Raw genomic sequence first — 15,587 nt, 5'->3', positions numbered from 1 at the left:
CTAATAAATACGACCCTTCTCCCTCAACCAGAGTCACAGTAATGAGGGTGATGTTTTGCTGGCTAAAATCCTCAAGGTTTTGTGTCAGCATGTTTGACTAGCGTGTGATTTTTAAGAGGATATAGCTGTGTGATGTGGGTGAGTGGGCCATCATGTGGCTTTGCATGCATGCTCCATATATGCAAAATCTGCATCTCTATGAATGTTATGAATACTGCTGAGAATTTGCTCATTGATAGTAAAATGAGTCACTATCCTTACAAACCAGACAGGAGTCATTTAAGAGCCATACCTAATTTCAGGTAGCTAGATGCTTTTTTATATGTACAAATTGACAAGAGAAGGTAGAATTATGTTATAGTGACCACTGATGAAGTGGGTTCAGCTCATTCTTTGAGGATAGTAGGAAAGGCTTTGGGCTCCAGTTAGTCAGGCTTGTAGGCAGGGGACATTTAAGGAACACTGCTCTTTATCATGTGACTGTGACAGAGTAAAACTTTTCACCATTATCCTCTGCAGCCTCAGTCCTGCACTGTGACCTCCCTAAGATCATCACATTTAAGTACATTGATTGTGTATTGTTCGGGATGTCTGTGCAATCTTATTAATGAAGAGACTGACATTCAGAGCGTTAATCCACTTAGTGTCTTCTATTGAGTTTGTAGCAGGTAGGACCAACACTGAGGCTTCCTGGTTCCTTGCCGTGTGTTCTTTTGGTATTCTGCATTGTTGCTCCATCTCTTCATGGGGTATATAGTCTCATACATGAATACTTATGAGCATGCGCACACACAAAGACACATACACATCACACACGGAAGACTTTAAAAATGGTCAGTTTACCTTTGAAAATGAGCTAAAACTGGTAGATAGGTAGAAGTCTGGGGTTTCATTTGGTGTTAGGGTTTCCTAGATCAGTGTTTCTCATATTTTCTCATATTTCTCGATTTCACATATTCTCATATGTAGGCCATGACTATTTTGGCAATTCTTTATCTCCAAAAGCATTTACATTACTATTCCTATTAGTAGCAAAATTACAGTTATGAAGTAGCCACGAAAATAATTTTGTGCCTGAGAGTCACCACAGTGTGAGAAACTGTATTAAAGGCCCCAGCATTAGGGAGACTGAGAACCCCTGCTCTAGACAGTGTCTGAACAGCATTTGTTGTGTGAATAAAATGATTGCTGAACTTAAACTTCCCCCTGTTATCTGAGGAGTATAATGAAAGGGCCTTCAATTCAGCTTTCTCCTTTTTTGGTTCTTTGAATATTCCTGAATATTCAAATATTCCAGAATATAATTTCTTCTCCATTTCCCAGGAATGATATATTCTATTGTGATTGGCCACTTTTTACACTTCTGATTATCAGATGCAGAATGCTATGCCTTCCCTTTTTGATGTGTATGCTTATGGGTATGTGGTGTGTATGCATGTCTGAACATGCATGCTGCAGTCTGAAGTTAATATCCAATGTCTTTCTTGATCATTCTCTACTGCATTTGTTGAGGCAGGGTCTCCCCCAGAAGCTGAAGCCCACCAGTTCTGACAACTTCAGAAAGCCAGCTTGTTCTAGGGATGCCCTCTCTCTCTGCCTCTGCAGAGCTGGATCACAGTAGGCTACTCTTCCTGCCTGGCATTTCCTTGGACTCTGAGCATCCAAATTCTGGAGTCCTCACACTTGCCCAGGAAGTGCTTCCTCCACTGAGCCATCTCCCAGGTCCTATTTAAGGACTTTTGTTTTCTTTCTATTGATTAGACATCAATATTCCTCTATCTACTGTTCCTTAAACTATGTCATGTATTTTTTTTTTTTGAAGTAATGTAAAACTTAACTGGCTTTGGAAAAGAACCAGTGTGATTACTTCTCTGTCTCCTGGTTGATTTTTAGATCCAACTCGAAATTGAACCCCAGTAACTTAGCACCACCCTGTTTTCTGGCTCTCTGTACCCTCTCTGTCTTCCTTCAGGTCCAGCTGCCTTCCTCCATGCTTACCCTGTCTGCTCACAGTTGGTGGTTGGCCCTCTGCCTTGTGAGAGCAGTTATGCCACTCCGGAGTCTCTCTCCTCAGTAGTACCAGCAAGTCACTTCCCTGTTTCAACACTTGCCTGAGCCCAGACTTGTGTACTTTTGCAAGGGTTACAATGTTCCAGACTTCTATTTTTCCCCTGTGTTTCCTTTAGTGACCTCCTGGGAGTATTTTTAAAACTCTGCATGGCTTTAACATTTTAAGTTTATTTGTTCCATTGACTTAGTGCCATGTTTTCCTCGTGAGAAGATGTCCTCTATTCTAGCTTAAAGCATTTATACTTCAGTATAGAATAGTTCTTGATAACCGAATGAGCTACATGCGTGTGATAAGGATGATTTCTAAGGATGTTTCTCTATTGTCATTTTTCAGTGTCTTAACTAGTGAAGCTAAACGGTAGGTCCTTGACATTGGACTGTCTTCCTGGGTGTGGTCCTCTCATAGTGAAATATCTGAACAGTTTACCAGAAACATTCTCAAAACCTATAAGATGGCAGGACACTTGAGCACGGTTATAATTTTACCCATGCTGAAGAGCAGGTAAATGAAACCTGGGATTCAGCCTAAACTCTGCTCAACGAAGTGTGGTGTAGGATATCCACAGGGCTCTGTGATATCCCACACCTCCTCGTCCCCCATCATTCACTCTCACTACACTTTGAGGCCAGGATTTCTGTTCTGGTGCCTCACTACTGGCTCAGAGAGGCAGGACGATCCGTGGAAAACCCCGCTACTAGTGAGAGAGCTGGGGTGTTGACGGGGTCTAATGGATTTCAAGCAGCACTCGTCTCTTTTTGTGACTCCTGGGCTTTCCTTCTCCAGGACCTGACACAGCAACGCAAGTGAGTGTCGGTTTTACTGCGCAAGTCATAAACCACGCTCCAATGTTTATAACTGTTTCTCCCAGTTACCATGCGTCTTTCAAGCAACTCTAACAGTGAGCTTTTTCACTGTTGAATATGATAAACTCACATTACCGGGTGGTCAGTTTTGAATTTTGATTCCAGTCCCGGATTTGTGAGGCTCTAAAGGGGACCATGATCACAATTTAACTTCGATTGCGAAGTTTTGTGGTTTCACCTCAAAACTCAGGTTAAAGTCTAAAGAGGTATATTCTCAAGCAGGTAAAAAGATTTTCAGTGTGTTTTTCATAATCAATTGATTATTGATAATTAGTTACACAATTAAAGGCTGTTATATTATTGCTTATACTTATTTTGCATTGTGAAATATACGCTTAACTCTAGCAAGTCAAATAGCAACATGCTCTAACTCCTCAGAAACTCCCATAAACTTCGGAGCTAATGAAGGCTCTCTCTAACCCCATGTATTGTGTGAAAAATCTATAGTTCTTCAGTGACATGACCTTCTGAAGTACAAACCCTATTAACATAGGTGGAGAAGAAGAGTCTAAAGTTTATTTTCAACACTCAGTCTTTTCAGTCTTTCAGAAATCAAGGTCAAGTAGAGCTGTTGATTTTCTCCCCTTTGTCTTGTTTGCCTAAGTCTAGTCAGCAGAGACTGAGACTTGGCGAAGACTCTAGAGATGAGGAAGTAGAAAACAGACAAAGGAGAGAGGGCTAGGAGAGCATCAGCCCAGACCTGGCCCTGTTAGAACAACAGAAGTCCTTGAACTTGGCTCTCTTCTGCACCAGTCTGTATTTTCTAAACGGAGTCATGTAACCTAGCAGCACATACTGACCTCAGAGTCTTAAGCTTGCAAGAAACCATAGAGGTCATTTCCTTTGTATCTTGCGTTCCTGAGAGATGATCCATCAGGCTCAGCTCCCACCAAAGAGGTCACCATCTCTCTTAGGTAGAGACATTTACAGTGGAAAGATTGTGGACACTGTGAAATCCAGTGATTTGGGGTTTTCGGGCCTGCTGAAAACCATCGGCATGCAATAGGCGTGTTTAATGTACCTCCACAGTGCCATCATGTCGACATGTGCACTGCTAAGGGTCCACATGCGTCACTGCTCCATTTTCCAGCTGATCGTCACAGCTGCCTGAACACTCTGCTTGCCTGCCCTACTTGGATCCTAGCAAACATGTGGGATTAGTGTCCCCTCACTAACACTGATGGATGTTTTCTGGAGAGGTAGAGCATGCTGCTCTTTGACCTGGTAGAGTTAAGTACAAGGTATACATTTACCACTAAGTTGCTTTACGTAAGATGTGTTCTAAAGTGTTTGACAGTCTTTCTTTGAGAACGTAGTGACTAACAGCATGGGAGAAAGTCCACGTAGTCTACTTGTGTTTTTAACTGGTAAAAACCACCTGGATCCCCGCCTATGAATATGGCTAGGGCAGGCCATGTCTGTGGGAGCACAACTTGTTGAGAAGTAGAACTTCCCAGTCTACACCAGAGCATCCCACCCACATTCTGTCCTGGGTTGTTCTGTCCACTGTGGCCCTATGGTATGGGAGAGACATCTGTTAGCCTAACTTTTTGCCCCTCTGGGTACTTCCAACTACACAGAGATAAGACTTGTGGCATCCAGTGACTGGGGAAAAGCCCAGAGTGTGACCACAGAGATCTTTCATGTCACATTTCTTGCTATACACCGAAGCCTCCTTATACTTGAACAGTTGATGGGACCGATAGAAAACTTTGGGCTTTATGACCATGACTTCATCCCTCCTAGCTCAATCCTGCGCTGTGTAGACCCAGTTTTGAGACACACACAGTGCCATGGTACCACCTACGCCTCCCATTTGTTCCATCAGTTTGGATGCCTTGTGCTGCTCTTGGCTATGGACCTGCAACAACAAAGCCATGGGATAAAGCGGCTTGGATCATGTAATGAAAACCTTGTACCTTTCTGGAGGCCCAGTAGAGGGAAATGATTTATTTTTGTCCTACCAAATAAAACATTCTAGGAATCCAAGGTGAAAATTGGATTTTAACTGCTACTAACATTCTGAGCATATAAAACCGGCAAGTGTTGAGTGCTTCGCCTGATTAAGAGAAGAGCCCAAAGTCTGGTACGAGAATGAGCTGTGTGCAAAGCAGTTGGTGTCTCAAATAAGCCCAACCAATTTATGAAACTGGGAGAGAATGTTAAGCAGATGTTGGCAGCCGGGTTTCAGCAATGGAGGCCTCTGTGTTTCTGTTTGTTCCTTGTCTTATACCTGAGCCATTGTCCCCTGTTGTTTCCTGCTCCTGACCTTCATGCTCTGGGTTTAAATTGTCTATGGTTAAGGTCAGGGACTTGGACAACCGTCCTGATTCAGGTAGTTTGTTTTCACCTTGACTCTTTCCCTCCTTTTATGTGGGGTGTGTGGGTGTGTGTGCAGCTGTGTACCTGTGCACCTGTGCCTCCTGTCTCGGACCTGGCGCAGCTCCAGCGCTGGGATTGGAACAGTCTCATTCAGCACGGAGTGGCCACAGCTAGCAAAGAACTCCCTGCAGACAGGCTTCCCTGTCCGTGCACTTGTTTGTAACAGTCACACAGTCTACGTTCATCCAACCAACCGGGTTGCTTTCCTGTCTCTTTCAAGAAAGGCTTGCCTATCTCATTCTATCCATGGAATAACTGCAGGTGTGATGGAAGTGGTGACCTTGGCCTTGTTCACTTTCCCTCAGGTGCTATTATAGATATTTTTAGGTTCTTCTCAAAATTAGACCAACTCAAAATGTCTTCAGGACTACCTTTTATTTCAGGGCAAGCTATTTTGTCCTAGAACTGCATTTCTTATTGACTATAGTACTTTTAAGTGGACGGTTAGAGTAACCAGCTTGTTTCACAGAAGGGGCACAGTCCACTGCAATCCATTCATATGCACCCTGCTCCCTGAAGAATCTGACAGTTTGGATCTGATGCGGGGCATCTGCAACAAGGAATGTTCAGATGATGATGATGGTGCCAATAATAGTGATAAATGATAGTGACTGAGGTGACAGCTTACTTCGCACTTACATGTGTCAGGCATTGCACATAGATTTTACCTTTCACGTTCATGACCACATCGAGAGGTGCTATTATGTATTCCATGTGATGGATAAGAAAATTCATCTAACTGTGTGTACGGAATCCTAGAGCCAGGATTTGTGTCCAGGCCTCTATAGTATCTCGAATACTGTTTGAACCACTATCACATACTGCTTTTGGAAAGCATATAACACTTGTCAAAATTATTACAAGTCATATAAAATTGTAAAAACTTAAGGACATCAAAGTCATGTTGTATCTAAAACTCTGTTACCCTAGCTGGTCTTCTGTGATGTGGTTTTGCTTTATGAGTTGGGTATGTAATTACTCAGAGCTCCAGCCAGCATGAGGCATGCCTGGACCTAGCAGGAAGGAAACACTGTCCATGGAGGCCTGCCTGCTAGGTGGGGTTTGCACCTTGTTGTTCTCCTTAGGGATCACCATTCGCTTTTACTTTCCCTCATTGTGCATAGCCCCCTGTCCTGGGGCCTGTACACTAACCTCTGATGGGTTTTCCCATAGTAATGGCTCCACTCAGCATTACTGAGTATTTGAAATGTGTCCTGTTTGGAGATATAAAAATAATAAGACATTAATACATAGCACGGGACTGAAACTGGTAGCAGTGAACCTCTGTGGAATCACTTTAGACTTAAAGAAAATGAATCACAAATGGAGGAGCCAGTGATTCTACCTGATTCTCGTGGTAGAAATAGAGCTGTAGAAAAGAAAAAATATGATAGTATCCCAGAGAGAGAAAGGAGGGAGGGAGAGAGGGGGAGAGAGAGAGAGAGCGTGTGTGTGTGTGTGTAGCATTCAAACAGACCTGAGTTGTTCAGACAATCAGAAAGGACCCTTTGCCAAGCCTAAATAGATGCTCAGAGGTGGAAGGCAATAAGATACAGCCTAAACAAGGGCAAGAGAGGACTTCTCTGTCCTGCCTGGGACAGACAACGTCGCTGGAGGTCATTAGTCGGCAGAGTTATGCGACCAGATTTCTTTTAGAAACGATGACTCCTGAAACCACCTGAGGATTTTTTTTTTGACAAAGCAGAGGAACTGCTTATGTACTCCACATTTGTACACAAGATAGAGACGCAGGGTGTGAGCTTACCCTGTGCACCTTGGGAGACTCAAGTAAGTCTCATTGCCATCTGGTCCTTGGGTGATCTTGCAGGACAAGGTCGATTTTCAAGGTAGTTCTAAGTAACTTCAGTCCCCTGCCTGAGGGTCACCTGATCTTCTGTGGTCGACTAGGAGTATCACCTGACCTTAATATTTGACAGTATGGAAGCATAGCTCTAAGGGTATCCATTCTGCCTACTTGGGCTGGTCTCGAGTAAAATTGCCAGCCCCTTCCTAGCTTGGCATTAGTGTATTCCAGAACAGATTTGACTCAGCCTGTAGTCATCTCTTATATTGCCCGTTCTTGGCCTGTCCCTCCTCAGGTTCTGTGGTTTCTCCCTTGTCAGTTTCAAAGCTGATTCTGTAGTTTGATGGCTGTCCAGTGCATATGTCCATTTTTGTACCCCAGTTCACAGGACATATTATAAGTGCTCGATAAACACAGAGCCAAGGATCACTGAAAGAACAAGCCATGAAAGAATGCTTTGCACAAACAATTGTTGTGGGGAAACCCAAAAACTGACATTTATTCCCCAGGTGAGGGGAGAAGGAAGTTAAGGAAAATCCAGGCAAGTGGTAAAAACCAGAAGCCTCGTACATGGACCCGTGTCCCTGTTTCAGCTTTTCATGAGATTTTAAAAGTGCAAAAGAGTTCATATATGGAGATGTGATTATTCACTTCTGTGTCCTACCGACTCCGCCCTGGTATTTGGCCCCCAGGTTTTATAGCCGTCCTTTGCCTCTGTAATTGCGTGGTATCAAGGGAACTGTTTTTAAAGTGGCTGGGAAGCCCCCCAGCTCTGGGGCTGAGCAGTCTGCACTTGGTTAACCTCCCCCCTTCACACCTCATTGCAGTGTGGCAAAGCGCTCCCTGGCCTTTCCAAGCAAGAAGACTGCTGTGGGACAGTGGGGACCTCCTGGGGCTTTAACAAATGCCAGAAATGCCCCAAGAAGCCATGTAAGTGACATGCCATCATTCCTTTGCTGGTTAATGGCGAGTACCTCTTTTTCTACCACGACTCTTAATGGTGAATCTCTGAGACCTTCAAGGAAATCTCTGGCTGCCGTCCAGAACATAGTGCTACAACGTGCATTCTAAGACAGTTAAAACCTTTATATCGGTTCTCTTTGTAAATATGCACAGCCATCAGTTGCCTTCTGCAGTTTAATTTCCTATGTGGAGGAGGTATTGTGAAAAACTGATGGGCAGAATCAGCTCTTGTGGCCCTGGGGACTAATGAGTAGATGCCTTTAAGACGATGAACAGGTGTTTCAACCCCTACTTAAGAAGTCAGCACAGTTACTATTTATTAGGTTTGAGTCTTAAATGGAAATTCTGTGGTTATCTACAACTTAGCTGTAGATTTCATTCTGCTACAGATATCCCCCTTTATGAAAAGAAACTCAGATGAGGAATTGATTATTGATTATTGAAACAATATGTGTAATTATGGAGCCCAGTATTTTGCCCCCCTTTTCTTAACACCACCGTGGTACTGCCCCAATCTTCAGTGGCTACAATACCAACATGCTGGAATTTGCCCTGAGTGCTTTACAGAAGCTGTTATTTGAATAAATCCAGGCTTACACTGTTCCATTCCCCTCTTCTCTGTAACAGACTGTAACTTCAGTTTTGAATGTAGCATTGACTCCTGCTGACATTCCTAAAAAGACTTTTATAATTGCTCCCCCATCTCGAAAGGGACATCTCACTTGCTTAAATCAGATGATTTTATTCATCTTCAGTAATAGTTGATTGGAGTAATAGTTTTAGTTGTCTTTGACACTTTTAAAGATAAATTTATTCTATTCTATATGTATGAGGGTTTTGCTTGCAAGCACACTTGTGTTCCCTACTTGGGCCTCAAACCCAAAGAAATCAGAAGAGGTTGTCAGATCTGGAAGTAGAATTGTGGATGTTGGGAACCACTGTGCAGATGCTGGGAACTGAAACCCTGTTCTCTGTAAGAGCAACAAGGGCTCTTAACTACTGACTAGTTCTCCAGCCCCTCACTTGCCTTTTAAACCTTTGTTTAACCTAAAAAAACTGCTGGCTCTGAATTTCTCCCTCTTTTATACTATTCTCCCAGCATAGTAATATGTTGTAAACACTTTTTCTTTCTTTCTTTCCTTCTTCCCCCCCTCCATCCTCCCTTCCTTGTTTGCTTCCTTTCGTCTGTCCACCTTTTGGACTTCTAGTTTCTCATATATTCAGATTCTCTGAAGACCTGAGGTTGATTTCATTAAATTTGTTGGCACTATTAATGTTTCTTAGAGGATTCATTTACAGAAATCACTGCTGAAGTTTGTGAAAGTTAGTTCTTCCCTAAGAGGAAGAATAACTGCATGGACGGCTCAGCAGTGAGGAAATAGATTTTCCGAGACGACTGAGTCATGGCTAGCAGTATAGACTTCCAGGTAGCTGGTGGAATGATAACCCCACCTTACATGGAGACCTGTTTACCTAAGCTTTCTTGGTTATCTGACCGAAGGGAACTCTGGGATCTATCTGGAATCATTTAAAGGACATGGTGTTTAGAGTTGGGGTGATATGAACTTGACTGCCACCGCTGTCATTTCCTGTTGATTCTGATGAGCCATTAGCCAGGAATGTGCATCTAAATTGTGGAAATCACATTGCCCTCTGTTTTGGGAGCCATGCACCCTTCATTTGCCGTGTCTAATGTTGTGGGTGGTGGCATGCTTCCCACGGTTAACTCTAAGATTGAGGATGAAAAGATCCTCCAAATTGGGTACCGATCTAAGTTTCTACGTCTTAAAACTTTTTCCATCTTCCTCCTTGTTTTCTTTTCTGATGTGCTTGCTCTTTTGCATCTTTTCTCCAAAATTTTAGCTATTTCTATTTCTTCTCTTTTCTAAATTCCAAAGGAGCCCCGAGTGACAGATGTCAGGGGTCAAAGGCAAAGGAGTCCATATCATCTCCCTCCCCCTTCAATTCCTAAGGCCATTCCTGACTTCCAGTCCTTTCTATCTGACATTGCATCATCTGGGAATGAATTTGCTGCTTTATATGGTGCTGTTAGTGCCACAGTTCAGTCTTGCTGGCGATGTCAGTGGAATGGGAAAGGGCAAAGTTGCTCTTTTAGCCAAATGTTGATGAAAATAGTCCATAGGTTAGCTCATTCGATGTATGAATTAAAGACATCAGTTTGGTTTCAGGGCTGTGGTTGTGAGGAACGAAGCGAAATCTAACATCTTGGCACTTTTTCTGCTTGTACTGTCTAAAGTGACTCACCACCAAGAGGTGCAGTCAAACTCACATTTTTTGTAAAAACTTTCCTTCCCTTGGTTGGTACTACTCTCTAAATCATATTCATTTTGGAAGAGAGAAGACATCCCTTGGCTGCCATCTATGATGGTTTTGAGTGCCATGCCCTTGGGTTTCTGCTTTCAGTTTTCAAGTGGCTTTCAGTTAATGAAGTTTTTGTTTAGTCACATACAAAGCCTTTCACTGGTGATGAGTATTGTTTCCTGTGAAAGCATAATGTTAAATCTGTAAATGATTTCATTAACTGGTCTGTCAATGTGCTTAGTGCAAACAAGTCTCTTGCCTTCATACAGCTTTAGGAGAAAATTAGCATCAGATCCGAAGCAGAGGCAGAGAGATCATCTGGCCTGGTTCTAGGCCTTTGAAGAGGCTGTTTGATGTGGGAGTGATTTTTTTTAATCTGTTGTTTTTATTAGTTAATTAATAAAGAAACTGCCTAGGCCCATTTGATAGGCCAACCCTTAGGTGGATGGAGTAAACAGAATAAAATGCTGGGAGAAAGAAACTGAGTCAGGCAGTCGCCATGATTCTCCCACTCCAGACAGACACAGGTTAAGATCTTTCCTGGTAAGCCAGCTCGTGGTGCTACATAGAATATTAGAAATGGGTTAGATCAACATGTAAGAGATAGCCAATAAGAGGCTGAAACTAATGGGCCAGGCAGTGTTTAAAAGAATACAATTTCCATGTAATTATTTTGGGTAAGGCTAGCCGGGTGGCAGGAAGCAGCCCGCTGCTCCCCACAACAGCTGTTGAATGTGATCATGTTGTCTTTGAAGGACTCACAGCTGAGGTCCCAGTTTCTGTAGGCACCCATGTCAGTGTCTTCATTATAAGGGACAACACTAGGCATGAAGCCGAGAGACAAATGGAGCGGCTTCCACAAGCCAGCATTTCCCTGTTTAACCCCTCATGCTCTGGAGCACATCACTGTAGAGGCATGCGTCTTATGATAGGAATACTTAATCACTAATTGGAAGATAATACAAAACAGTCTTATGATTCAGTCAGCACAATAAAGATTTGCTGGCAGCTTCCTAGGACTACAGCTATTGCAAAATAGAAAGCATACCGAAAACAGGCGCAAGGTGAGAGCAGTCGTGGAGGGCTTTATTGGTATCGATAGCTTGCAAATGGTTAAGTCTGCTGGTGCCGTGGATGGCACCGCATCTGGCAGTTTCAGACCATCAGATGTTAAACTCCGCATGTAATGCAGGATTCTTTTCCCCCATTTACAGCCTATCACGGATATACTCAAATGATGGAATGCCTACAAGGATACAAGCGGGTTAACAACACATTTTGTCAAGGTAAGGCTTATTGAATTTCCTAACGTGGACTTGATAGGTGTCTTGGCATTTTAGAAGTGTGAATTGTTATGCCATATGGTGCTCCTGGGTCCAGCACGTGACACTTACATGGTGGGTGGATGCCTTCCTGCTCTTTTCATGTAGCTAAGGGCATGCTGACATTTAATAAGTGATTGGTAAAGTTGCCTTCGTGCTCTTAAAGCTTTTGGAACTCTTACCTTTTATTAACTTGTGGCAAAAACCTGCAGGCATGGATGTCACTTAGTATCATACTATGGGTCCGCCATGCTGTTCATGTCATCCGGGTGCATGGGTCCTCGTACCTGTACCCACACAGCAGAAGTACTTCCTCACTGACCCTTCATTCACAACAGAGTTCCCCTTCCTGTCCCATGTGTTTATTGCTACCCATCTCAAATTTAGAAAGAACTAAATATGAATGAACCTCTGTCCCCAAGGCAGCCAGAGAAGCTAGAGAGTTAAATGTGAGGTGCCCTGGATACTGTTGGTTCATTTTCATAGTACAATAGGGCAGCTGTACATCTAGGGAACACCTCATAATTCATCTAGTCTTGGGCCTTTGGGTGAAGAAACTAAAGCCATGTTGAAAAGTCAAGTATCCCTTGTGTGGCTGAGTAGAGCTGAAACCATGTTAATTTGACCAGTGCCTACTTCAGTACTCAATATCCTCAAGTTTTGATTTAGTTACTTGGGGGGACCACTGCCAAGAGTCCTCAGACAGAGCTAGGATTTCTTCCTACTACTTAGTCCTGAAATTATTTCTTCATGTTGTTTTTTTAAGAATTTGCTTCCAAGTTTATTTTCTGGGTAGATTTTGATTGCCCCCAACCAAGAACCCAGCCTTACTGAGTCATGAACTTGGAGCCTAGAGCTCATTACAGATTAAAAAACAGTATGAATTAAGAAAGGGTTTATTATTGATAAGAAAGTTCTTATTGGTTTGTTTTTAACTGGAGAAAGTACCAATGGTTTAGGGATAAAACTAAAATGTTTTTAGTGATTCTTAATAAATTCTGTGTCCGGAACTTTATAAAGTGTTAAACAAGTACTTAATTGTGTAATTGTCTTCTTCCTCTTCTTCTTCTTCTTCTTCTTCTTCTTCTTCTTCTTCTTCTTCTTCTTCTTCTTCTTCTTCTTCTTCTTCTTCTTCTTCTTCTTCTTCTTCTTCTCTCTCTCTCTCTCTCTCTTTTAAAAATGTAAAGAACAGGCTGACCTCAAACTTGAATTTTCTTAATAATTAATTTTATCTTAATAACTGCTTATTTTATCCCAGTCATTTCTCTGGTACAATGTGATTATTTAGCACTTTCTTTTATTTATTCTGCTATTCTTTAAAACGTCTTTGTGAAGTAGGTGATATTATGCATGTATTGCAGATGGAGATACTGAGATCCATAGAGTTAGATAATCATTCGGTATAGGCTAAGTCTTAAACTCGGTGGACTGAAGCTGGTAAGTTCTAAGATATTCTGAGCCACACACAAAGATCCAGTCTGGATTTAAAGAAAAAATAAAAGTAGAAGTGAAACTTTGCAAGCCGTTATTTTAGGAGACCGGAGAATTCTTCAGGAGATGCTCGTGAGCCTTGTATTTTCTTCTGTTGGTATGGCTGAGTGATCGTTAGTAAGTGTGGCTCATGTCGAGCAAATCCTCTGATGGTTGGTTAATAATACCACATCCTGGCTCATGTTGGTCTCGGGAGGAGGCCCCGCAAAAGCAGCATTGTGCTTTCTGGCAAGATTCTGGATTGTAGTATCACAGAGCATTCTATTTCATGGTGCCTAAGAAGACACTGCTAAATTACACTGCAGAGAAGGAAGGCTGACTCAAGAAACAATATGATTTCATTCAGCATAATCTGTTGTAATTACTATTGAGAGCAAGGCTTAATTTCCCTCTCTTTGTGATATTATTAGCTGGCAAAATGAAATAGAACTTTCTCAAATTACGTATGTGTACTTAGGTTTCCTCCAACCTTGAGGCTTTTTGATTTTGTTATCCCCAACAGAAATTCAAAGGAACCCATTAAGCATCTAATCACTTGTGCTTCCCACATTGTTCTTTCAGTCTCCAGCCCCTCTCTGTTTACAAAGCACATTTAAAATTAAAGTGATTAATAACTAGAATTACATGATTTCCCTCAAGTCCCGAAGCAGCTTTTTACCAATGTGCACTCAATAACAAAGAACCAACTGTGCACATGTTAACTTGAGCGGCTTTCAAATCACTGCCCTTAAAGATTTTCCCCTCTCTCCTCTAGTGATGCAGTAATTATCTTTTCAAGAGAGTGATTTATTGCACACACATGCCGCTCTGAGAGCTGCCTCTCTCTCCTCAGCCTGATGGGATTGGTGCAATCGGCTTCATTTATCATAGCAAGCAGTTCAGCTGTGTTTCCTGGTGGATCTAGAATGACGTTCTTCATCTATCATTTGATTATTTTGCTAATGGCTTCTTATAGAATGAGAAAGAAGTGGAATAATACCGTCTAGAAATAGTAGTAAGAATGCCTACTTTTCGATTGCATCTTCAAATGCTAGGCACTTCTTCTCTTGCAATAGTGCCCTCATGTCCCATCACCCTATCATGGGATGGGATAGAGTGTTTAAGATGCAGACATGCTGGGTGTGGTGGGGATGTATGTGGGTCAGATGGTGCTGGGCTTGTCTGGAATCTTTGAAGCCCTGAATTTGGTCCTCATCACAATTAAACTGGGCATGCTGGCAGCTCCTGTAATCCCAGCACTTAGGAACTAGGAGTAGAAATTTGAGCAGTTCAAAGCCTCTCTATAGTGAGTCGGAGGCCAACTTGGGCTACATGAGACCCTGTTCCCTAACCCTAGTTGGGTATATGCTTCTAAGTCCTAAATAATTTTTGAAAACAAGCATCTCTTGGCAATCCCTAAAAATCACTTACAAATTTAATTATTTTACAGATAAAAATTCAACATAACTGTTTTCTACCTTAAAATCACCTGCCAAAAACAATATGGATTGAGTCAAAATACATAAATATGAGATGCCTTGCAGCTTTCATCACTAGTGGCAAAAAACTTAGTTTTTTGTTGGTTTTTTATTAACATTTTTTCATTTATTTTATAATAAATGTTAATTTTTCAAGGACAGTCTTGAAAACCTTCCCAGTGATTCACTATTCCACAGATGTTAATTGATGGGCCATTCCTGCCGTGGATAGGAGATGTGTCATGAGCTGTGGGTAAGATGCTGTTCCTGCACTCAGACGGCAGTTTGAGCCCGCAGGCTGTGATTCGCTTGAGTCAGCTGACTCTAGATGAGCCTCCAAAGGAGAAGTCATGAAGAAGTTGCCCATGGACCTTTCTCCTGTTAGGATTTTATTATCGTTCTGGTTGTTTTGGTTTAACAAAATAACTGAACAAAACTGACACATTCATGGCAGTTGTATTCATTGCCGAAACTTCCATCGATGGGCCTTTTATTGCTAAGATGTTCCCTAAAGTATACCTATCATCAAATTTTATTTAGACTCAAAAAAATAAACTGCACATTCTTAAGGATCATCGTATTTGTTAGATGAAACTTACCTGATGATTATATTATATATGAAGCAATTTCATTATCAAACCTTTTGTGAGTATATTTAATCTATGGTTAGGTAGACTAGTGCACAGATACAGTGAGTGTGTAATCCATGGGCAGACTAGTGCACAGATGCAGTGAGTGTGTAATCCATGGGCAGACTAGTGCACAGATGCAGTAAGTGTGTAATCCATGGACAGACTAGTGAACAGATACAGTGAGTGTGTAATCCATGGGCAGACTAGTGCACAGATGCAGTGAGTGTGTAATCCATGGGCAGACTAGTGCACAGATCCATGGGCAGACTAGTGCACAGAT

The 15,587-nt window shown here is 42.2% G+C and overlaps 1 protein-coding gene across 7 annotated transcripts in view; it reads left to right on the top strand.

Annotated features, from left to right (window-relative positions):
* The window catches only part of Ltbp1 (latent transforming growth factor beta binding protein 1), a 390,073-nt gene that overhangs the window by 239,553 nt on the left and 134,933 nt on the right, over positions 1-15,587 (top strand). For all 7 annotated transcript variants that reach the window (XM_057775307.1, XM_057775298.1, XM_057775281.1 and 4 more), the window contains 2 exons: positions 7,948-8,050; positions 11,620-11,691. In XM_057775307.1, the coding sequence (XP_057631290.1) occupies positions 7,948-8,050; positions 11,620-11,691 (175 nt within the window). The remainder of the gene's footprint in view (positions 1-7,947; positions 8,051-11,619; positions 11,692-15,587) is intronic.

Source organism: Chionomys nivalis, chromosome 1 (assembly GCF_950005125.1).
Source record: "Chionomys nivalis chromosome 1, mChiNiv1.1, whole genome shotgun sequence".
NCBI classification, from domain to species: Eukaryota; Metazoa; Chordata; class Mammalia; order Rodentia; family Cricetidae; genus Chionomys; species Chionomys nivalis.
This window is presented reverse-complemented; position numbering and strand designations above follow the sequence as displayed.